The sequence below is a fragment of the Gambusia affinis genome, linkage group LG21 (genome assembly GCF_019740435.1).
Source record: "Gambusia affinis linkage group LG21, SWU_Gaff_1.0, whole genome shotgun sequence".
NCBI lineage: Eukaryota > Metazoa > Chordata > Actinopteri > Cyprinodontiformes > Poeciliidae > Gambusia > Gambusia affinis.
Genome location: NC_057888.1, coordinates 621,364 through 645,165, shown reverse-complemented (window position 1 = coordinate 645,165; position 23,802 = coordinate 621,364). Strand labels below are relative to the sequence as shown.

At 44.2% G+C, this 23,802-nt stretch overlaps 1 protein-coding gene across 4 annotated transcripts in view; it reads right to left on the bottom strand.

The window, feature by feature from the left end:
• Positions 1 to 23,802, bottom strand: part of fars2 (phenylalanyl-tRNA synthetase 2, mitochondrial) — a 50,836-nt gene that overhangs the window by 6,500 nt on the left and 20,534 nt on the right. For 3 of the 4 annotated variants that reach the window (XM_044105113.1, XM_044105111.1, XM_044105112.1), the window contains 2 exons: positions 9,907 to 10,067; positions 7,910 to 8,067 (listed from right to left, as the gene is read on the bottom strand). In XM_044105113.1, the coding sequence (XP_043961048.1) occupies positions 7,910 to 8,067; positions 9,907 to 10,067 (319 nt within the window). Of the gene's footprint in view, positions 1 to 4,493; positions 4,776 to 7,909; positions 8,068 to 9,906; positions 10,068 to 23,802 lie in introns of those variants that run through there. The other variant, XM_044105114.1, reaches the window with a different exon arrangement.

Here is a 23,802-nt window from a genome sequence, read left to right as displayed (position 1 = left end):
TGTGTGAGACGGTGTGTGCGTGATGTGTGTGTGTGTGACGGTGTGTGTGTGTTTGTGTGACGGTGTGTGTGTGTTTGTGTGACTGTGGGTGTGTGTGCGTGTGACGGTGTGTGTGTGTTTGTGTGACTGTGGGTGTGTGTGCGTGTGACGGTGTGTGTGTGTTTGTGTGACTGTGGGTGTGTGTGCGTGTGACGGTGTGTGTGCGTGAGACGGTGTGTGTGTGTGTGATGGTGTGTGTGTGTCGCCTACTGTCCATCTGCTGGACGTCCAGACGTGACGAGTCTCATGACTCAGTCCTCCTCCTCATCATCAGAACCAACAGCTGACCTGAATCACCAGCAGCTTCATCTGCTGCTGCCCCAACAGAACCAACAGAACCAACAGAACCAACAGAACCGGCTCCAGGCGGGTCAGAACCATCGGTCTCTCCGACCACATCAGCTGGAAATAACAGCCATTACCCAGAATCCCCGGCCGGCTAATGTGAAGCCACTTAATCTGCGCAGCGTCTGATTGGCTGGCGGAGGCCGGCTCTCTCTCTGTGATGGCGGTGAATAATTCAGAGGGGCGGCCAGCATTTCCTCTCTGCTAATTGCTCGTTAAGTGCTCCGTTTGACCTTTAGCCGCCGCAGAAGAAGAAGAAACCGTTTAGGATTTTGTCCAGTAAAACAATAAGTTCTAGTTTTTCATCCAGTAACTGTAAATACATTAAAGTAACGTTTGAATAAATCACAGCAGATCCTCGTTTCCTTATTCTGCTTTTTCTTCTTCCTCGTCTTTAAACAGGAAACCAAAGTGACTTCCTGCAGCAGAAAATAGGGAAACCAGCAGAGACGTCCAGGTGAGCAGCAGCGACTGTTTCATTTGTTCCTGACAGGTTTGGTCTCCAGCAGCGTTAAAATTTAAACAGCAGCACAAGAAGCTGAAGGCGAGAGGCAGAAACAAGCTGCTGGCCGTAAAGCCGCCGTTTACCAAACGCCTCCATCCATTATTCACTGCTCCATTATCCACACACACACACACACACGCACACACACACACACACACACACCGCTCACGTTCACATCTCACACTCCACAACTCATAACAGGGTTGATACTGATCATTTAAACGTTCTGGACTCACCGGGCCAGAACTTACTTTACTTAGGCTTCATGAAGCCACTGATGGTTACAGCTAGACCAGAACCGGTTCTGACCCAGAACCAGAACCAGAACCGGTTCTGGTTCTGGGTCAGAACCCAGAAGTGATGAAATCAACTGTACAGAAAGTAGGATGCGCTGCTACAGAAGACATTGTGCTACGTTAGCTAAAGGATAAAAACATTAGCATTACCATAAATCTGCTCATTAAGTTAATAAAATTATTTTTCTGTATTTTCCATCTTAAGTCCAAACTAACTCTGTTTTGTACTGAATGCACTGTAAAAAGTAATGTAGTAAGTAGAACCAAGCCTGTCTATCAAAACACAATATACCATAAACACACACACACACACACATATATATATATATAAAAGTGTGTGAGTGTCCAACATATGCGTGGTCTGCAGCGCTGTTAGCTGGACTAGCTAACAGGGTGTTTTGTTGTATCAGATGAAAATGACAGGAACCTGAAGCGGTCTAGGACCAGTTCAGAACTGGTCCAGTACCAGTCCAGAACCGGTCCAGTACCAGTCCAGAACCGGTCCAGTACCAGTCCAGAACCGGTCCAGTCTGGTTCTGAAAAACTCGCCTGGCTCGTTCATTCAGATATTTTCTCTGCGGTTTTTCTCTCTGCCCATCATCTCTCCACCACTTCACTCCCACTTAAAGCTTCTCATCAGTGTGTGTGTGTGTGTGTGGGTCGATAGCAGCTGTAAGACAAACAGGAAGTCTCCTTAGTGTGTGTGTTCATTAATCGTATTAGGATGGAGTGAGAGCAGGAAGCCTGCGTCATTAGGAGGATGAGGAGGTTCATGTTTCTCCTCTTCCTCACAGCGGAGAGCCTCTGTGGATGTTTAGAGCGCTGTGAGGACACACACAACGTCCTGGTGTGTGAGTGTGTGTGTGTGTGAGACCTGATGGCTCATGATACAGTTCAGGTTGTGTGTCTGTGAGCTGAGCTCCGGCGTTGTGGCGACTGACAGGTGGAGAAAACAGAAGCTGCTTCTCCTCTTCCTGTGGTTTCATAGAAATAAATGGAAACGTCACATAAACAAACGGTGACATGAAAACACCGAGGAGCTTCAGCAGCAGAACCACTGAGGAGCAAGGTGCTGCAGTGGCCTAGTCAAACTCCACTGTTCCTCCTCTGGAGATTTAAGGAGGAAACTTAACTTACAGAAAGCCCAGAATAAATGAGGGAAATGAACCGGTGAGTTTGTAGCACAGCAGAGATGAATCTTCATGGATTAAAGAAACAAACAGCAGCATCATCAATCCACGGCGCCATCTGGGTTCTGGACGGGTCCCATCAGTCATCAGAACCATTTGTTTTCATCCAATCAGCCGCCTCTGAATCACCAGCAACCAATCAGCTTCCTGATAGCCGCTCCGCTGCGGCATCAATAACCTGCAGCGCTGATGAAACACCGGCGCCGTTCTGCTCCATCATGAAGACCCACAAGTTACTGATCAGAACCAGAACCTTCTGAGACCTGACAGCAGAGCATCGACGACATCGTCACCACTCCTAAACTAAAACGTTAGCTGTGCTAACAACAAAATGCTAATTATAAACAATAGTCTCAAAGTCGCTAAATCGCTACACCATCACAGTATTTAGTGGAGGCTAACATTAGAGTGCTAATTATAAACATTAGTTCAGCTAAAATGCTACACCAACACAGGATTTAACTGAAGCTAGTGCTAAATGCTAATAGTTCCATTAACATAGAACACCAAGGACAGGATTTAATGCAAGCTAACGCTAAAGCACTAATCTATTATACACTGGTTCAAAGGTTGCTAAAGTGTAATAACACAGGATTTACCAGAAGCTAATAGTAGATGCTAATCATTAAGATTAGCTCTGCTAACGATAAATCGCTACACCAACACGGTATTTAATGTCAGCTAATTCTAAAGTGCAAATCATAAACATTAGCTTAGCTAAAGTGCAAACCTACAGAGGAATCAACGAAAGCTAATGCTAACGTGCTAATGCATCCATCTATATTTTATTGTTTTAAACTGGGAGGTTTGCTGGAGTTACTGGGAATGTAGAACTGATACTGGGAGCTGATTTATAGGAGTCATAGGGAATAAACAGGAAGTGTTCTGCTGTTTAACCTTTGACCCTGAATGAAGATGTGTTACAGTGACTCAGGGGAAATGGCTGCTTCCCAGATAAATTAACTCATTTTCTCCAGCGTCTGAAGATGGAAATGGACCAGAACCGTTTCAGAACAATAAACAGGAAGCGGACCTCCTTACAGCCCGGAGCGGAGCGGAGCGCCGGCTGCCCTCGGGGGGGATGCGGGTTGCCAGATTGGTGGACGGCAGCTCTAATAGAGTCCAGTTTATTGCTGTCTCTCTCCATCAGACTCACAGCTCTGCTACTCTCCCGCTGGCTAACCGCTAACGCAGCTTCTACCGGTTTGTTCTGGACGTGAATCCGTCCAGAACAAACCAGAAAACCTCAGCTTCCTGCTCTGAACTGAAACCAGGCCGTAAACCTCCACCCCTCTCCTGTTAATGTTTGACCTTTGACCCCGCTGATGAGCAGTAAGAGCTCTGCAGAGAACGCCGAGCGTCTGGAGAGCCGCCGTCATTTCTGCTGCTAAGAACAGCAACAAAGTCTGGGGTGCCAGAACCAGAACCAGAACCAGAACCTGAACCTGAACCAGAACCAGAACCTGAACCAGAACCTGAACCAGAACCAGAACCTGAACCAGAACCAGAACCAGAACCTGAACCAGAACCTGAACCAGAACCAGAACCAGAACCAGAACCAGAACCAGAACCTGAACCTGAACCTGAACCTGAACCAGAACCAGAACCTGAACCCAAACAGCTTCATCACTGTTTGCTTTTTCAGGGTTTGATGATTTCAGTTTTACATCGAACTGTTTAACTTCTGTCGTGGTTAATGTTGCAGAGCCGTCCAGAACATTTACCCAGAATCCCTCATGATCAGCGCCATGAGACGGGTCGACCCAGACCTCACTGATCAAATATGAGCAGAACTTTAATTAGAGCAAACAGAACCGGCGCCGCGGCCCAGAAGGCCGGAAGAGTCGAGTTCTGGTAGGAAAACATTTCTGTTCTGATTTTGCAGTTTATTTAAAGCTGCAGTAACTTTTATAAAAAGTATCTTTGTTAAAACTGGGCTATGCACAAAACAAACTCGCTTCAGAAGGAGTGTAATGACAGGTTTCATCCTGCAGGAGGCGATAAACTGTTATTGAACATTATGTGTTTGAAACATGGTGTGTGTCAACATGGTTGAAGTTAGCGCGTTAGCATTAGCTTCCGTGGCTCTGAAACAAAGTAACCAGCTGGTATGTTGATGTCTGAAGGTTTTTATTCTCATAAAACTTTATTTTATTTCCTCTTCAGTCGGTATTGATGAGTTCCTGGTCGAGTTTCGGCGGCTCTCTGAAGCTCCGTGGTGATTCTGCGTCTGATTGACGACTCATCCAATCAGATCGCCTTCGCTTCCCTCCAATCAGATCAGATTTGTAGAGATCGGCTTTGATTTGCAGCTCAATCAGATGTTTATGGAGTCAGAGAGAGAACATCGGGCGGCGAGGGAATCCATCTGACAGCTTCTGTTTCCGGCGGCTGGAGAGGCTGCGGATCAATTTGCAGCCATTATGGATATTATTGTTCAAACTCCTCCAGAGTTCAGACTCCATTTATGAAGTCAGACATCAGGATGAGCTGCTTTATGAGACAACTGGTCTTCCTAAAGCAGAAACATTCATAATGCTTTTGATTTCTGGTGTTATTATAAAATCAAGCAGGGATGCATGATATATTGATATATTGATATATTGATATATTGATATATCGGTATATCGGCCCGATTAGTAAAACTCATGATGTTGGCCATGGCGAAGCAGCAAAGGATTATGGGAGTGCAACTGAAGCAGAGAAGCAATCGCACATATTTCTGATATTGGAAATATGTACGATATCTGTAAATATCAGTTATCAGCCATATCAGCAGTATTAGTATCGATATCGGTGAATCTCCTGAAATCAAGACAACGTTGATGTGATCAGATAACAATGAATAAATATTAAACATAAAGCTTCATTTTACCAAAACAATAAAACATATTTCTGTTTATTTAAGTATTTATGTAACAGGGCGACTGATGGACCGGACCCGGCTCCGTTTGGGTTCTCGTTTTTACTGCAGTTTGTGGAGAAATTTATTTAGAAAAAGCTTTTATTTTGAAAAATATCAACTTACTTATTTATGTCTCTAGTTATGAATGTACCAGAATGTTTCCAAACTAAATAACTGCTGATATTCTGTGTCTTTTAGGAAGATGGCAAATATAAAAGTTCTTGATTTGATTTCACTTGTAAGGACTTTTAGTTTTTAAAGTTGAACAGTTCCTGAATCAGTTCCTGGATCAGTTCCTGAATCAGTTCCTGAATCAGTTCCTGGATCAGTTCCTGGATCAGTTCCTGAATCAGTTCCTGGATCAGTTCCTGGATCAGTTCCTGAATCAGTTCCTGAATCAGTTCCTGGATCAGTTCCTGGATCAGTTCCTGAATCAGTTCCTGAATCAGTTCCTGAATCAGTTCCTGAATCAGTTCCTGAATCAGTTCCTGAATCAGTTCCTGAATCAGTTCCTGGATCAGTTCCTGGATCAGTTCCTGAATCAGTTCCTGAATCAGTTCCTGAATCAGTTCCTGAAGCGTGTTTGGGTCCAGATCCGTCCTGTTTTCATCAGTCAGAGACTTTCACAGTAAATTGCTTTGATGAAACGATCAATAGTGTCAGTTATTAAAAGCTGATTGGCTCCAGTCCTGGTTTACGGCCTCAGATTGCTCAACGGGGCGTTTTGGACAGTTGCTCAACTTTAATATGCAGAGCAACGACAGCAGATGGAAACTGATAATCTATCACTGCAGGCAGATTAACGAGCTGATGAAGGTCAGTGGAGTCAGTCAGCTCTCTGCTCCTCTTCCTCAGCAATTAAAACCTTTTCTGTACATCTCGATGCTACAGAATTAAAAAAGACAAAACAATAAAAATGAGAAATAAACAAAGAAAATAAACTAATTTTGTTTGATTTTATCAAGAAGCTCCACATCTGGAAACATCTACAATCAACTGAAAACTTTAAATTCATTATTTATGTGAGAAAAGACAAACATTTCTAAAGTTTTATTGGTTTAAAATCGTCTGAGTCACAGAGAGACGAAGGCTGCAGCAGCGCTGCTCCTCTTCCTCACAGGAAGGTCAACATGTTTCTAATGAACCGAAGCTCAATCTGAAACTTTGCTGCTCTGAACTCACAGCACAGAGTGTGTGTGTGTGTGTGTGTGTGTGTGTGTGTGTGTGTGTGTGTGTGTGTGTGTTACGGTGTAATAAAGGCTGCTATTTAAAAAGACATTAAAACAATGAAAGATGAAGAATGTCGGACATTTTTACGCACTGCGGCCGTCGCTGCTCAACAACGCAAGGTCGGCTCAGACGGTGTGTGTGTGTGAATGATGTGCAAGAGGAGTTCTCTTCCATAAAGCAGCAGCCTCCCACTGCTGCCCTTTACACACACACACACACCTGCACACACGCACACCTGCACACACGCACACACACACGCACACCCACACACACGCCCACACACGCACACACACACACACACACACACACAGGTAGCTCCTAAAAAATGAGGTGTCAACAAGCAGCTCTGATCGGAGCTCCAAGGACGACTGAGTGTGTCACTGAGAGCAGCAGGAGGTTTGAACTGTACAAACCGAGTGTGTGCGTGTGTGTGTGTGTGTGTGTGTGTGTGTGTGTGTGTGTGAATTAAAAGTGATGACTCTGCTATCAGCTGTTAGCAGACAGAGTGACCTTTCCTCTTCCTCTTCCTCGTTGTTCGGACCGCGCTGCATCCCGTTCGGGTCGGACCTCAGACCCGATACAGGAAGTTCAGAGCCGCGTCCTGAGCTGACCTCTGACCCCAGTGGGCGTTTAAGGAATGAAGGGATTTGTTTTGGTTGTTATGACGACCGCAGGATCTCATCAGCACACGTTGCCAGATGTTTACAGGTTTCTTCAGGTTTAAAAACACTAAAAGTAGCTAAGTTACACTGCAGTGCACTGTTTGGTCAGTGGGGGGCGACAGAGGCAGGAAGCTCACAGTTGGAACCAGAAAATTAGACGAAGAAACAAAAATTGATCAACAATCTGTTAAAAATAAAAGCTTTTCCTCTACAAATCAAACATCATAAAACACGTTATTTTTATTATTATTATTATTATTATTATTATTATTATTATTATTATTATTAATCATATTAACTGAAAAATGTTTTTTCTAGAATATTTATCAGACAGACATACAGTCGAAATAAACTTTTTTATGCTATTTCATTTTATGTCAGATAAAATAGAACTGAAGATTTTCCTGTAGAAATGTATGGAAGACTTATCCTGCCATAAATAAATGCCTTGATAAGGTAATTAATGTGGAAAATGTTGCATTTACAAATAAAAACCTTCACAAATTATTTGATTTCCATGAATTAATATTCATCATTTTGAAGAGCTTTAATTTCACATTTACATTTTATCGTTTTATTATTTTGTCTTTTAATTTGTGTCATTTTTTGCTTCACTTATGTTTTATTAATTATCACTTTCTGAACAAATCATACATATGAAATAAAAGAAATGTATGGTGGACTGATCATGCCAACATTTTCATTAAAAATAGAACCTGCCCCGCTGGCTGTCCTACCTGGGGTGAGTGAAGTCGTCCACCAGAGTAACTTTCTCCACCAGGTCTCCGCCCACCGAGCGGACGAGTTCGTAGAAGTCGTTCTCTGTGAAGCGGTCGGCGGCGTCCGGCAGCCAGAAGGAAATGTCGTTGTGGAGCGGCGGGTATTTACTCAGAGGCTGGAGACACAAACAACGACATCACTTGATAAAAGTTTTTAGACAATTGTCCTGGTCAATAACAGGATTTATTTTATTTTCTGTTATTTTTGCCAAATCTGAACTAAATTCTTCATAAAGTTTTTTGTGGTGAAACTTGAAACATTTTCTATCGTCTAATAAAGAATTTTTTAATATTTGTCTGAATAAAGCAGCTCCCTGTTCTAGAGTTTTATTTCTCCCTCAGAAATGATTTTAGTTTTACTCTAAACTTTGTTTTTGGTTTGGATCTTATTGCTGGTTATGGTGGAAACATCCAAACTGGTCCCAGTTTCTCCAGAACAATAATTCATATCCAGGTCCAGTTTCACTCAGAGGTTAAAAACCTCTAAAAGTTTTTACGTTTCCTGGCTGCAGGAGTTTGGATGGTTTTCTGCACCGTCAGCGTTTCTGCAGTGGATCATTCATTAAAATCTGCTGAGTCATCAAATCAAATCAATTAATCCTGAAGGTACAAAGAGAGAAAGGAAACAGAACCGGAACAGAACCGGAACAGAACCGGAGCAGAACCGGAGGCAGCAGTGTGTGTATAATGTGTATAATGTGTGCAGTGTGTGCAGTGTGTGTAGTGTGTATAGTGTGTGTATAGTGTATAGTGTGTATAATGTGTGTATAGTGTGTGTAGTGTGTGTATAGTGTGTAGTGTGTGTCCAGCCGTTTCCTGCGTGCCGTTTGGCGCTCGCCACTGATTACTCGGGGCGGTTCTGACCCGGGCAGCAGATGAGCCGCGGTCCCGTCCCTCTGGAGGAACCGGGTCGTTAATGAAGCTGGGGGGACAGGAAGTGGACAGCGTGGCTCGTCCTCTGACCTTTGACCTCTGACCTCATCAGCACTTCACTGAGCTTCAGTTCATCGGTTTGTTTCGATGCAGAGATCAGATGATGATTCAGATCTACTGGAAGTTTTCTGCTTCCACATTCATCCCTCCTCTTCCTCATCTTCCTCCTCTCTGCCCTTCAACAGTCACTTCAAATGTTCCTCGTTAGTGAAGACGAGTCGACAAAAGAACCTTTAGCAGGTCGGACTAACCGCAGAGTGAACCCTCTGACTGCAGCTGGGTGTGTTATAGTGTGTATTACAGTGTGTTATAGTGTGTGTTATAGTGTGTGTTATAGTGTGTGTTATAGTGTGTGTTATAGTGTGTATTATAGTGTGTATTAATAACTCTTTTCTGCATCTCTTCTTCTTCTCTGATTGGTTGGTTTCTTGGGACGGATGAAGCTGAACATGATTGGATGAAAAACTAAAAGTTTGGCTTGTTGGTTAAATTTCAGGAAGTGAATTGATCTGCTGGTTTAGTTGATAAGCTATTAGCAACAGTTAGCTTAGCACTGGTTTCTATGGTTACTGTGTTTAGTCTTTAATATTTAATTAAAATCACAGTCAGGATGGATTTATGTGGTTCACTGGTTTGACTGGTCTGTAAACCAGGCGATTGGTTGGTGGGAAAGTTTCAGTTTTTGCGTTTCTTCAAAGTCTGGTTGGAAAATAAAACGTTTGTTTATGACCACGTAAAGCCTCTGGAGCAGGACCAGTTGTAGAAATGATCTGTAACTGTTGGGGTGGACGGTAGTTAGCAGGTTGGTAGTTTGTAGTTTGGATGGGTCCAGCAGCGTTCGTGTCCATCTGGTCCAAACTGGAAACTGATCCAAAGTTTTCACCTGATCTGGTGTATTTAACACTGATCAACATTGTGTTTAGCTGATGTTTGATCGACGGAGGTCAGACGATGCAACTGGAACATAAAAACTGTCTGCAGCCTTCATCTCAGTTTAGTTCCCGGCCGGGTCGTGTTCCTACCTGGAAGCTGATGGGCGTCTGGATGTCGTCCACCCTGAACTGTTTGAGGAATCGTTCGTCCCGACTCCAGAACAGCCGGATGTCCGGGATGCTGTAGAGGATCATGGCCAGCCGCTCCAGACCCAAACCGAACGCCCAGCCCAGCTTGTTCCCAGCGCCGGCTGGAGAACAAAAACACAAACACAGAAACTGAGGACCAATCCCACTTCACCGAGGTTTGACCTCAGTTCTTCTTCTGTGGTACCTTTAACTGTTGAACCAGCTGATGTTCAGATCAGCACCTTAAACCCGATAAGTTTACAAACATCTTCTGGTACCGGCTCCAGTAGTTTTCTGTTACACTAAACGTTTTTACAATGGCTGATGGCGGTTCTGGACTTTCCCTAAACGAGTCAGTCCACTAAAGCAGAGACGGAAACACATTAAGTAAATAAGTTCTGATGTAACGAACACTGAACCGGACCTCTGGACCCGGACCCAGACCCTGAACTGAACCTTGACCCGGACTCCTCAGCGCTCCAGTATGCAGGTTATGAACACCAAGATGGCCGCCGGTCTGGACCAGACGGCGTCTTCACACCATCTAAACGAAGCTCTTATTGCTGCGCTGTCCGTCTCTCTGCCTCAGGCGAACAATATTCCAGCAGGTTTCTGATTTTCTCACAACTGAAGCTCCTCAGCTGCGCCGCTGTGGGGTCAAAGCAGAGGGCGAACGCTCTGCGGAATAAAGGATTATGGGTAAATCCAAGGATTTCAGGCGAGTTTTTCCTGAGACCGAGATGAGAGGGAGACAGTTTGTCTCTGAGGGACGAAGACTAATGGAGACAAACCTGCTTCCTGCTTCCTGCAGACCCAACAGGAAGTAAAACTGACAAAGAACAAACAACTGATGGAGACGTTTTTCAAGGTTCTGATCTGAAGATTATCTAATTAAATCAGACAGAAGAAACTTTTATTTGATCAAACAACAACCGAACTGTTCAGTGGGAATAAAAACCTCTAAAGTGAGTCGGTATCAGTTTCTCCTGCTGAAACGAAACCAACAGTAAGGCTGACTGAACCTTACTGTTACTGAGACGGACAGGATGGAACAATGGATCAATAACCAGATGTATCAATAACCAGAAGGATCAATAACCAGAAGGATCAATAACCAGATGGATCAATAACCAGAAGGATCAATAACCAGATGGATCAATAACCAGAAGGATCAATAACCAGATGGATCAATAACCAGATGGATCAATAACCAGATGTATCAGTGTATCAGTGGACAGTGAAGTCTAACTCAGTCCTGAACCTCGTTGACCTTTTAGGGAACCGGATTGGTTGCTTCAATCTTTTCTGACCGTTTCATTCACTCATACTCTCAGTCTGCGACTATGAAGAACCACGGTCCCGTGGTGACAGAAAGGTACAGTGTGATCCGGACAATCTGAGCAAAGTGACCATGTAGACACTGAACAGAGGTGGTCAGAGAACAGAGCCCTGGGGAACGCCACACAGATTTTATTCTACCAGCAACAGTTGATGGAGACAGAAAAATTAGAAACAACTTCCTAAATTTGCCAGAAAAGTTTTTACGATTGTTTGAGGTGATTTTTTGGCTTTTCTGAAGAGTTGAAATGTTAAACGGGAGACAAATTAATGGAATAAGTTCTGCTGCAGCAAACGCTGCCACCTACTGGTGGGTCTGAGCCTTACCAGAGGCTTGAAACTCAGAAATGTCAGTCTGCTTAAAGATCGCATAAAAATTAAATGTAACCATGACGACTGGTGTAATTTTATAATAATAAAGCAGTTTTCCTCTAAATGCTGAAGTTTTAAATTTCTGACACTTTAAATTTGAACAGAAACTTCAGGAAGAAAATCAAGTTTCTGTTTGATCAGCTGAGCAGAAATCTGCAGGAATAATGAGCTGGAGGAGGAGAGGGAGCAATGTGAGCCACATATCTGTGTGTGTGTGTGTGTGTGTGTGTGTGTGTGTGTGTGTGTGTGTGTGTGTTCTGCTGATAGACACACACAGAGGGAGCAGAAATCACCTGAGCTGATTGGAAATGGTCTGTTCACATTAACACAAACTGACTTCCTGCTTCACATCCTGGCCTTGGATTTGGACCAATCAGCAGTCGGGAAAGTGGTTTGTATGCTAATGAGCCAGGGGTCAGAAGGTCACAGTTAGAAATCTTCCTTTCCTCCTCGTCTTCCTCCACCGTTAAGCTCTCCTCCTGGTTCTGTTTGTCCTGATGTGTGTGTGGCGTCACGGAGGATTGGAGCGACTGCATTTGGATTAGCAGCAGTGATCACACACACCGCCGTGAGACACACACACCGCCGTCACACACACCGCCGTGAGACACACACACCGCCGTGAGACACACACACCGCCGTGAGACACACACACCGCCGTGAGACACACACGCCGCCGTCTCACACGCCGCCGTAATCCGGGCGAGGAGTGGAAGCGAAGAGTCGTTGATACCAAGCGAATCTCTCAGACGAGGAAGAAATCTTCACTCGTTCCATTAAAGTCAAACCAAACAGAAACTTATAGAACCGAAGAAACGAGGAATAAAGTGGGAACCTTCAGATGTTTGTGTCTGCAGACCAAAGGATTCAGATCCACTCTGGATCTTTAGTTCTGTTGGAGCAGGAAACGGGCCGCAGCATAAACCTGTCCGCTGAATCTCAGGTTTGGTGAGTAAAGTGCAGATTGATGGCGCTGCAGCTGCTTTTTATGCTGCACGTCTTAAAAGCAGCAGAGGAGGCCATTTAACTGGTAATGGGAGGTTTACTGGTGTCAGACTGGAGTCCCAGTTTCCATCCTGACTTTAAGGAGCAGCTGTAATCTGAACAGATTGAGTTTCAACCTGTGGATTGGGGGTTTCCATGGTAACTGGTTAAACGTCGGCTAATAAAACTTCGTCATTCTTCTGGTTTTAACAAGATTTTTATTCACAAAGAATAAACTTTCAAATCACCAGACTGAACGTCTGGAAATAAAAACCTGAAAATGATCCAGTTACAACTGGTGAAGTCCCAGTTTCCTTCTGCAGCCCGACTGGTTTCAGCCAATCAGGGAGAATCTCACTGAGACGTTTATGAATCTGGTGATGAAACCGCAACGTGGCGCCATGACAACCAATCAAACGGCAGCAACTCCGAAAACTTGGTGAGAAAAAATTTAAATAAAGTCAAAAAAATGTGGAAAATAATCTGAACCGATTTAATTCAGTTTGTTCCTCCAGTTAACTCGCCCTCCTCTTCCTCATCATCATCATCGTCTCTCTGCTCTTAGTTCATATTTTCTCTCATTTTTCTCTTCCTGCTCCTTCGTCTCGTTTCTGCTCCTCTCCTCCATCACTCTTCCTCCTCCCACTCCTCCCTCCTCTTCCTCATCATCATTTCCTCCATCGCTCCCCGTGTCTCCTTCCATTCGGCCGGCTCTTCGTCACGCCGCCCTCCTCTTCATCATGCAGGTAGCAGACTTCCTGACCCGTCTCTTCATCCGTAACGGGTCGGTTCTGATCCACTCCCCCTCCGTTCTTCTTCTTCTGTCTTTATTTGCCGTGGTTTTCTCCTCAGAGGAACTGAAGCTTCCTGCTGGAAGAAACCAGCTTCCTGTCTGAACTGGTTCTGCCAGAGATTTGAACCGTAAACCAGTACAACCAGTTGGTCACTGGAATCACCACCAGAACCACCACGTTGCTGTGATTTGGTGCCTCTGGTAAGGCTCAGAGCCACCAGTGGATGTCGGGCCAGAACCGACTGAGATCTGGTGAGGAAGTTATTTGGTCATTTCCGTTTCCTGAAGCTTCAACATAAATTAAACGATGCTGATGAAACTCGTCCGGCCTCCACAGGCGCTGCTGATGTTTTCTTGGCAGACTTGGACCAAAGTGTTGGTCCTGACCATCTTCACCGTAGCGATGCGTTCACTGAACTCTGATTTTCTGAATCAGGTGGAAACAGGAAGTTCAGCCATTAGCAGAAGCTAACATGTCAACCGAGATCTGAGGAACGTTTCTGTGACCACTAGAGGGCGGCGCCACTGAACCCTTCCTGCTTCGTCTGGTTTCCATGAGTTACGGAGTGCCTTTCAGAATAAAAGCTCCAACAGGAAGCCGGTCCATCCATCAGCGGCGGTTTCAGACAGCTGCTGTAGCGAAGCAGTTACACGTTAACAGGAAAAGCCTCGGAGGCTCGCCGCTGTGCCTCGCCACGCCGCGCGCCGCTACACACTCATCCGTCACTGTTAGCAACAGCCAGCAGACTATTGGCAGCCCCAGCCGTTCCCCTGCACCATGATTTATAGATGGAGACTCAGCAGCTGCTCTCCGGGACGTAAACACGACCGCAGGGCAGCGCGGGGAGTCCGGCAGCCACAAACAGGAAATGGATGTTTTCTACAGAGACATCAGAGCTGAGAAACTCATCGTCTGCTCAGCAAAGGTCACCTCTCTGTCTCCTTTAGGACGCATCATCGGATTTACAGGAAATACTCAGGAGGGTCTGTAAACTTCTAATAAACTTAGAAAGGAGAATTTAATTAGCTTTAAGTGTGACACCAGAAACGTGTCGACGATTTTCTGACTGCAGCTGATTTCAACTCAACGTTTATATTTGAATCAGTCAGTTAGCTTCTCTGAGTGAGAGGGGGGGCAGGGGGGGCTGCTTCCTGCAGGTTAAAGGTCAAGCTCTGACACACTAGAATAAAACCAGCAACATATCAGTGAGAATCCACAGAAATAATCCAGAATATACAAGAAATGTATCTAAAAAGGATAAAAATATGAAACTACATATTAGTGCTGTTAGCGGTCAACAACTGGGTCACTGCAGCCGAGATTCAATTAAAGCTCAGAATGAACTGGACCAGTTCCAACTAACCAACAACCAACCAACCAACCAACCAACCAACCAACTAACTAACTGTGACCAGTCAGTACACAGCAGAATTCAATCTAATTCACTCAGAATGGAGCTAACGTTTAGCATAGCACTTTAGCACATTTGCTAACATTTAGCATACTTAGCTTTTTCTTTCGTAAAGCGCTAATTTACTTTATTGTTTAGTAAAATTTCCCTTGAATAAAGTTTGAAGTTTTTATTATTAACTGTTAGCAATTCTTCAAGTAGCCAGATGTTTATATTCATGCTTTTGTTTTGAAGGGGTGAAGATGCAGCAGTTCCGTTTCCTGTTCTCTTGTTTTCTGTTTTTTCATCAGTAACTTCAGTTAAAACAAGAAACAAACTGGAACTAAATAAAACAGAAATGATCACATAATAACATCTGAGGACGTTTCATTAAATTATAACGTAGATGTGTAATTACAAACTTGGCCCACTGGAGGGCGACATATTATGCTGCATCAACATGGTTGAAGCTACGTGTGTTAGCATTAGCATCTGCTAAATGCTATGTTGATACAGCGCCTTAGCATTAGCGTAACTGATGTTTATTAGAGCCTGAAGGTTAGCACAGCTAGCGGTGGCGACTGCTAACGCTAACTATGGAAAACTGACATCAACCTTTAAGACGATGAGCGTCTGACGTCTCTAATCTGATCCCACATGATGAATGTTTGTCCAGTGAATCGAGTCAAAGCCTGCTGGGAATCTGAACACAAATCTTTGTTTTCTCCTTCATTAAAATACAAAATGTAACGTAAATAAAGAAAACCTGACAATCTTAAATTGCTACCAATCTCACCAGAAGCCACTAGCAGGTTTTACCTCAGTTCAACCAGAGTCACAGGATCCTGTAATTATTTCACTGTTTCCTGTCTGTGTGCAGAACCGGCTGCTGAAGCTTTGAGGAATGAGATTTGGTTCAGAAACATTTGGTTTGACAACATGTCTGCACTCAGAAACACGAACTGCCCCCGAGGAGCCGGCGCGGCGCGGCGCTCCATCAGCGTCCAGTAATGAATATGGATCACCATGGAAACAATATACGGGCGCAGCAGCGCCTCCTATCAGCCTCCTGCATTAGTTATGAGGTCAGCATAAATTATGCAGCGTGATTAGTAGCCAGGCAACACTCAGGTTTACCCTACAGATCAGCTGCTCCTGTTGTTTCATAATGAAGCTTCACAGTCGGGTTTGAAATGGGACGTTTTCTAAATTAGATCCAGTTCAGGTGTGGCATTCAGGTAAAAACTAAAGATGAAGCTGTCGGCTCTGACGACGAGAAAATGTCAGAATCTGTTTCATGTTAACATTTTACTGACATTTGTGAAGTGGAGCGTGTAAATCAGGAAGTTCTGCTTTTTACTAGAGAATCATTTATGATGGTGGGAACGCAGATCGGTCCCAATCATCAGCTGCTCTGACCAGAAAATAGGTCAGGCTGTCAGTTCTACTCTCAGTTTCAAGTGTTGAGCTTCCAGAGGTGAGTGAGTGTTCATCAGCGCAGACAGAGTGTCTGAATAATGTAGTGTGAGACGAATTATTCTAAAGAATCGCTGCTCTTAGTTCTGGATACTGAATGAAGAACTTAAACATTTTAAGGACAAATGGGAGAAACAGATCAATAATATCAGTTTAATACATTTTATCTTAAAATGATTGATTGTTTCAGGTGCTAAAATTTAATTTATAAAACTGCTTTTCATCTCTCTTACTTTTTCCTTCCAGCCTTTAAAATACCAGAACTTTCACATAAGTTTATATTTTTGTCTTTCTGATGACATTATTGTAAAATATCGATGTTTTGATCAGTAACTTTAAAACTTTTATCTTTTTTACTGTTTTTATTGAGTAAAATGTTAAATTTTCTCTGTAACTCAGTTTCTAATTTAATCATTTAAATCTACAGAGCCGATAGGCAGAAATATCAGATTAATCAGGTTAAAGAACATTTTAGGTTATTATTCATCAACATTCATGTGTTTCTTTTGGAAACACATGAATGCTGATTTTATTCAGGTAAAGTGTAAATGAACTAAATGTTGATGCGGCAGCTGCTTGGAACAGTTTGGAGGAAGTAAATGTCATCACTTCCTGTATTCCTCTGTTTCCTCCAAAGCCGTTTTCTCCTGCCTGAGTGGGCGAACAAACACTTGACTCACGATTCCTGCTCCACAATATCAGATTTTAACGCAGATCCCACTCTGAATTACACCCTGATGAGTGTTCAGGAGGATGACGCACGCCTTCCTCCTCTTCCTGTTTGAGTCGCTCCGCTGCAGGTGAGCGCGCCGCAGCGACCGGCGCCGCCGCAGAGATCAGCACCTAATTACAGCCGGATTACCGGCAAAAGGCCGGGATTTGGCGAGGCAAGGCGCCGTCACTGCTTAGCGTCCTGATCCAGTGTTTAGTGGAGGTTAAGACCCACCGCTGCAAATCAACGGTCCCTGAACGCCTCCTGAGATCACAGGACGCCTAACGAGGCGGAGAGGTTTCACAGAGGAGCAGAGGAAAAGGCGGCGGCGGGTAAAAGAACCAGACTCTGAACCGGACTCAGATTTCACAGGAAAAACATCAGAACTGCTCCAGATTAAAGATTATCTCACATTCAAATATTCTGGGAACAAACTCACAGCATTGCAGACAAAACAAGATGGCTGCCGGGCAAAACCAGCAGATAAACTAATAAAAACACAAAGCTGCTAGAAACAACAAGAGCTCATTATCATTAGCTAAAAACGCTAACAAGACCATCGAATGAAAGCACTGTGTTTTTGTAATATCCGTTTTCTGATTTGGTGAAATAGAAACTTTTTAACTTGTTTGCTGTAAATTTATCAGCTGGTTTTGGTTTGAAATAGTTCAAACAAACTTAACACCACTGCTGATCAAAATCAAAATAACTGAGTTGGTTTCGCCTGTAAAGTTAAAATCAGCAGCTATAAAAACACTGGTATGATGTAAGCCAATTACAAACCATGCTAATGCTAGCAGCTAAGCTACACAAAGAGAGTAGCTTAGCAACGATGAAGCATCTTGGTTTTGGGGCCCCAAAAAGCCTTTGGCCGGCCCTGCTGAAGGCAAAACAAACCTAAAAGCAACTTTAAAAAGTGAAACCGTGACAGAAGAAACATGAGCGACCAGGTGACCAAAGACGTTATCAAAAACAAAAACAAATATTTCCAACTGTTCAAGATTTGCTTCTCTTAGAGGATTAACAGAAACTTTCTGCTCCAAAGAGTAAAAATCCTCAGAAACAAAAACGCTCAGATTCCCAGACTGGAAACCATCAAGAGGAAACCAGTTTAACCCCGAGGAACGCTCTGGACCAATCAGACGCCTCAACAGCGACACCTGCTTTCCTTCAGCTCTTCATTCCCGTTCCTCTAACAGGACAGTTTGACCTCGTTTGACCCTCGTTTGACCCTCGTTTGACCTCGTTTGACCTCGTTTGACCCTCGTTTGACCCTCGTTTGACCCGTCAACTCAGAGTTTTATTCAAACTTTGGACCAAACCTGAGACGATTCTGCAGCCGACAGACGGAGGGAAATCTGCAACACACACACACACACACTGTGTGTGTGTCTCTGTCTCTCTCTGTGTTTGTGTGTGTGTGTGTGTGTGTCTCTCTGTGTGTGTGTGTGTGTGTGTGTGTCTCTCTGTGTGTGTGTGTGTGTGTGTGTGTGTGTGTGTGTCTCTCTGTGTGTGTGTGTGTGTGTGTGTGTGTGTGTGTGCCTCTCCATCTGTCCACCTCCAGCTCAGACAGGTGAAGCAGAACCTGCTGACGTCTCTATGCAGGTAAATATTGTTGTTGTTGTTTTAATGAGGATATCTGACATGAATCTGATGTGGAAACAGAAATAATCGGTTTGTCTCCTCCAGTCGAGTCTGAAATGATTCTGCTGTTTGTTTTTATTCCTGAAAACCTTTCAGAGTTTCGTTTGTTGAACTGATTCTGTTTTTCAGTCGTTATCTCCACACCTGTCCTGTTTGCTGCTGGCAACATAACGGACTCAGATCTTCATCGGTTTGTTCGTTCTTCTATCGTTCTCACTGTTTGTTCAGATTTCCTCCTGGACGTTATTTAAGTTTTAATTTTCATCCTTAAACCTTTTAGAGACTTTGGTCCAACTTTCAGCGTTCTTTGGGCCAGTCCGACAAACTTTTAATTTGTGTTTAAATTGGAGTTCAGAGCTGATTGGATTTGATTCAAAGTTCAAATTAAAACGTTCTGCTGTTTCCCGACATGTAATCTCTAAAAGTTATTCTGTTTGTTCATCCAAACTTGCTGCAATGTATTATGGGAAAACTTTGCACTGCTCTGGTCTCATCTGTCCAAAGGACAAAAGCAAACTTTAGAAACTATAAACTTTGAACCGGACTTTGACTGGACCGCCTGTGGCCTCAGTGGGTCGTTGTAAACGTAGCAGATCTCGTTTCCTGCTGGAGTTTTTTCCAAACCTTCAGTCGTAACCTGAAGGAACCAGAACTCCTCGGTCCAAACGGTTTCCATCAGGAGGAAGTTCTGGTCAGCCCAGGATCTGAAGGTTCAGCTGTTATCGGGTCGAATCGGGTCGGATGACCCTCATCCTGCTGTGGAACCATCAGCAGGTTTCTCCCTAATCCAGCTTTAATCCCGCCCCCTCAGCCTCATTATGCTGGATTAAACTTTAACTGTTCAGCTCTAGTTCAGACACTTTGCATATTCATGATTTTTATTCAGATTAATTTATCATGAACGTGTCGAACCTTCAGATTTTAAATCTAAAAGGTTCCTGACTCTGGTGGAGATAAAATAAATTCATCTTTCATCACAGATCTGAAATATTTATAAAGTTCAGCCTTTAGATCCACAGGTCAGAATCAGAACCGGCTTCATCTCTGTGGCGCCGCCCTGGTGGTGACAGTCTGACCAGCAAATGTCCAGCATGTGTGTGATCTGCAATTTGCTAAACCACCCGATGGGTCAAAGAAATGTCGCAGATATTTATTATATCTACATTTAGAAATATTAACTTAATTTGTTTACACTTTTAGCAGAAGTTTCTGTTCGGTCCAAAGAGCCACCAGGTCCAGATGTTCTGCATTCACCGTCAACACGATGAGCTGGAATTGGATTTGATGTCAGAAATATTTTGTTCTTCCGTTTACCGAGAGATTTTATGAATTTGGGTTTCAGGATTCAGTAAAAATCTGAAGAAATCCGGACCGAACCGGACTGAACAGAACCGGACTGAACTGAACAGAACCAGACCAGACCATTTTAAGCTCTTCCAGATGTTTCAAACTGTTCCAGATGTTTTGACCTCGGGTCGGAGCAGAAACATGGAGTCAGACGCCTCATTGGTCCCGGCCCTCCATGTCTCCACTTCCTGTTTCACAGCAGAAGAAGAACAGGCGTGACCTTCGTCTCCGCCGCCAGCCTGACACCGAACACGATCTCCGGCCGCTCCTCGCCCTCCTGATTAGCTTCCTCCTGTCGCCTGGACGGGTAGAACCGCCGGGCTGATCTCTGAAACATCCGGACGGATTATTTAACGGGGAACTCTAATGTTTCATTCAGCTGCAGGGAAAAGCCCTGGATGAGCCACAAACGACGTAAACTTGATTCAGAGATGAAACTAAAAATCTGGTTTCATGAAAACTATGAGCTGCTCGGCATTTTGGTTTTTGTCCCATAAAAACAGAGAAAATGTGATTTCTGAGGGAAATGAGTCCAGATGTTAAGACTTTACAACCATTTGGAGGACATTACTTCTTCATGGCCTAGTCCAATCACACGCTCTGCTTTTACTTTTTATTTAGATTTTTTTTATGATTTTCGTTTTTATATCAATTTGAGTTTAGAAAACTAAACATAACAGAAAAGTTGATTAAAAAGGATTCATTATTTTATTGTTTATATGCAAACGTTTTAGATGCCAACATCTGTTAAAAATGATAAAACGACCAGAATTTAAAAAAAAATATTTTAAAACAAAAAGTGAGTTTGTGAATGAAATAATGAAAATGATAAAAAGTTTTAGAGGAGGTGATTTTATTACATTTTCTTGCTTGGTTTTTCTATTATTAGCTGTTTTATGTCTAGTTTATGAATTTTCATATTTCCTGATTTTCACTCAGCTGAATTGTGAGATTTTTTTATATTCATTAGACAAATTTCATTTATTTGACGTATTTCTACAGATTTTATTTTGTGTTTTTGTTTTAACAGCTGAATTTTATTCTGCTTCCGTTTTTAATTCTTAGTGTTTATTTATCTTAATTTTTTTCTTGTTTCCTGATTTTTTCTAAAATGACCAAAAGCATCAAACGGTTATCAGTATTTAATTTCTGTATTTACTATTTTCCATCATATTTCTGTTATAATTGGCCTAATTAAAGTAAAATGTAGTTTCCAGCTTCATAATTGCTGCTGAACCAGTCAGTCGCTTCGCTGTGGTTGCCGCGGTTACGCCACGGTAACCGGGGGTCGGGAATGCCTCGTTATCCTGCTGCTTGACCGGGGAGCAACCTGGTCGCCATGGAGACGCAGAGAGAGACCCGGGAAGCTCCTCTCAGTCCAAACAGACAGAGAGGAAGAGGAGGAGGAGGAAGAGCAGATTCTGAGGCTCTGAACCGGACCGGAAGGTTCTGGTCCAAAAGTAGAAACCTATCAGAACCGTTCATCTGGTTCATCTACCCCACAGCATGATGCTGCCACCACCAGGTTTCATTTTGTACCAAATGGGCTGAATGATAACAGAGGAGAAGATGAAAGCAACAGGAAACAGGAAGTAAAACTCAGGAAACAGGAAGTAAAACTCAGGAAATGGAAAATGTTCGGCAGAGCAGCATGAAGCGGCCTTTGACTAGACGAGGAAAACACTCAGAGCGACTCGTTGTGCTTCTGGGTTCATGGATTCTTCTTCTACTGTTTGATGTGACTTTGACTAGGCCAGTCCAGGTTTGCCTTGTTTCCCTGTTTTAGCGAAGCTGCCTCACTAACGGGTCGGAGGCGTCAGGAGTTCGTCCTGCTGGTCTCTGGAGCCGCAGGAAGCAGCAGCAGCTGTGCGGCGCTCAGCTGCTGACTCAGCCTGACGGAGGAAGAGGAGCGCAGATGGAGACGATGAAGACAAACATGACAGCTGTGGGACGCGCGTCACCGCGGGGAGGATGAAGGTGACATCACAGCATCGTCTTCGTCACGCAGCGTCCAGCCAAACTGAGTCAACGGGATGAAACGGCCGACTCATCAGTCAGCAGCTGACCCGTTACCACGGCGACGCGTCAGCTGCTCCAGGACGATAACGTAACCGATGACTTAGAGAGGAGGAGGATTACTAAAAACTGTCAAGATGCCGCAGGAAAAAACAGAACCTTGAAGGGACGACTTCCCTTCATCAGCAGAACCTGGCGCTACGCTAGCGCTAGCATCAGCAGCAGCTACTGCTGCCCAACAACCTGAGAAGGGTCAAAGGTCACCTCCATCCAGGAAAACGACATGACAGGACTGCACCGACAAGGCCGAACGCTGGAACAGTTTGTAAACATGAACATCTAAAATACAGGAAGCAGCTGAGACGCTGCAGCAGGTCAGCCGGGCCAAAAGGGGGCGCTGTGAACCGACAGAACCAAACAGGAAACACAGAAAGACGCCATGTGAGAGAGAGAGAGAGAGAGAGAGAGGCGCGTTAGGATGAAGATGAAGATGATTCACAAAAACATGAAACATTTTTAACTTTTTCCTCCAGAAAGTAAAAAAAATTTTGAAATGTTTTCAGATAAAATCTTCATTTGGCTGCAGTTCATTTATTGACCCGTTATCATCATAGATCAATATTTAGTTATTATTGATTATGGACATAAAGATTCATTCAGAAGAGTCGGATCAGAACCGTTCTGTTGGATCTGCTGTGAGGATGATTCTGATTTCTGTCAGATCTTCCACGGCCAGAACCACCAGAACCAAAACCAGAACCAGAACCAGAACCACCAGAACCACCAGAACCACCAGTACCAGAGCCACCAGAACCAGAACCACCAGTACCAGAGCCACCAGAACCAGAACACCAGTACCAGAACCACCAGTACCAGAGCCACCAGAACCAGAACCACCAGTACCAGAGCCACCAGAACCAGAACCAGAACCAGAACCACCAGAACCAAAACCAGAACCAGAACCACCAGAACCAAAACCAGAACTACCAGAACCAAAACCAGAACCAGAACCAGAACCACAACCACCAGTACCAAAACCAGAACCAGAACCAGAGCCACCAGAACCAAAACCAGAACCACCAGAACCAAAACCAGAACCACCAGAACCAAAACCAAAACCAGAACCAGAGCCACCAGAACCAGAACCACCAGAACCAAAACCAGAACCAGAACCAGAACCACCAGTACCAGAGCCACCAGAACCAGAACCACCAGAACCAAAACCAGAACCAGAACCAGAACCACCAGTACCAGAACCACCAGTACCAGAGCCACCAGAACCAGAACCACCAGAACCAAAACCAGAACCAGAACCAGAACCACCAGTACCAGAGCCACCAGAACCAGAGCCACCAGTACCAGAAACAGAACCACCAGAACCAGATCCAGAGTCACCAGAACCACCAGAGCCAGAGCCACCAGAACCAGAACCAGAACCAGAACCAGTGCAGCAGCAGCTCATGGTTTCCTCTGCTGGTCCCGGTCCGGGTCGCAGTGGGACTGATCAGCGGGTCGTTCTGAAGCAAACATCCAGGGATTTGTCCCGCAGCGACTCTGGCTCCGTGTCGGTTCTGATCCAGATCCAGCAGGATGAAACTTTGCTCTGCAGCAGCAGAAGCAATAAAGTCTGACTCAGAGTCTGAGATGTGGATTTACAGGAAGAGTGAAGCTGAGCAGCCGCTGCTGCAGCTCAACTGTTGTCTAATAAAAGCAGAAATGAAAGTGAAATAAATCCTTTTATCTGTTTTTATTGCTCTGCAGACCGAGGCGCACGCTGCGCCGTG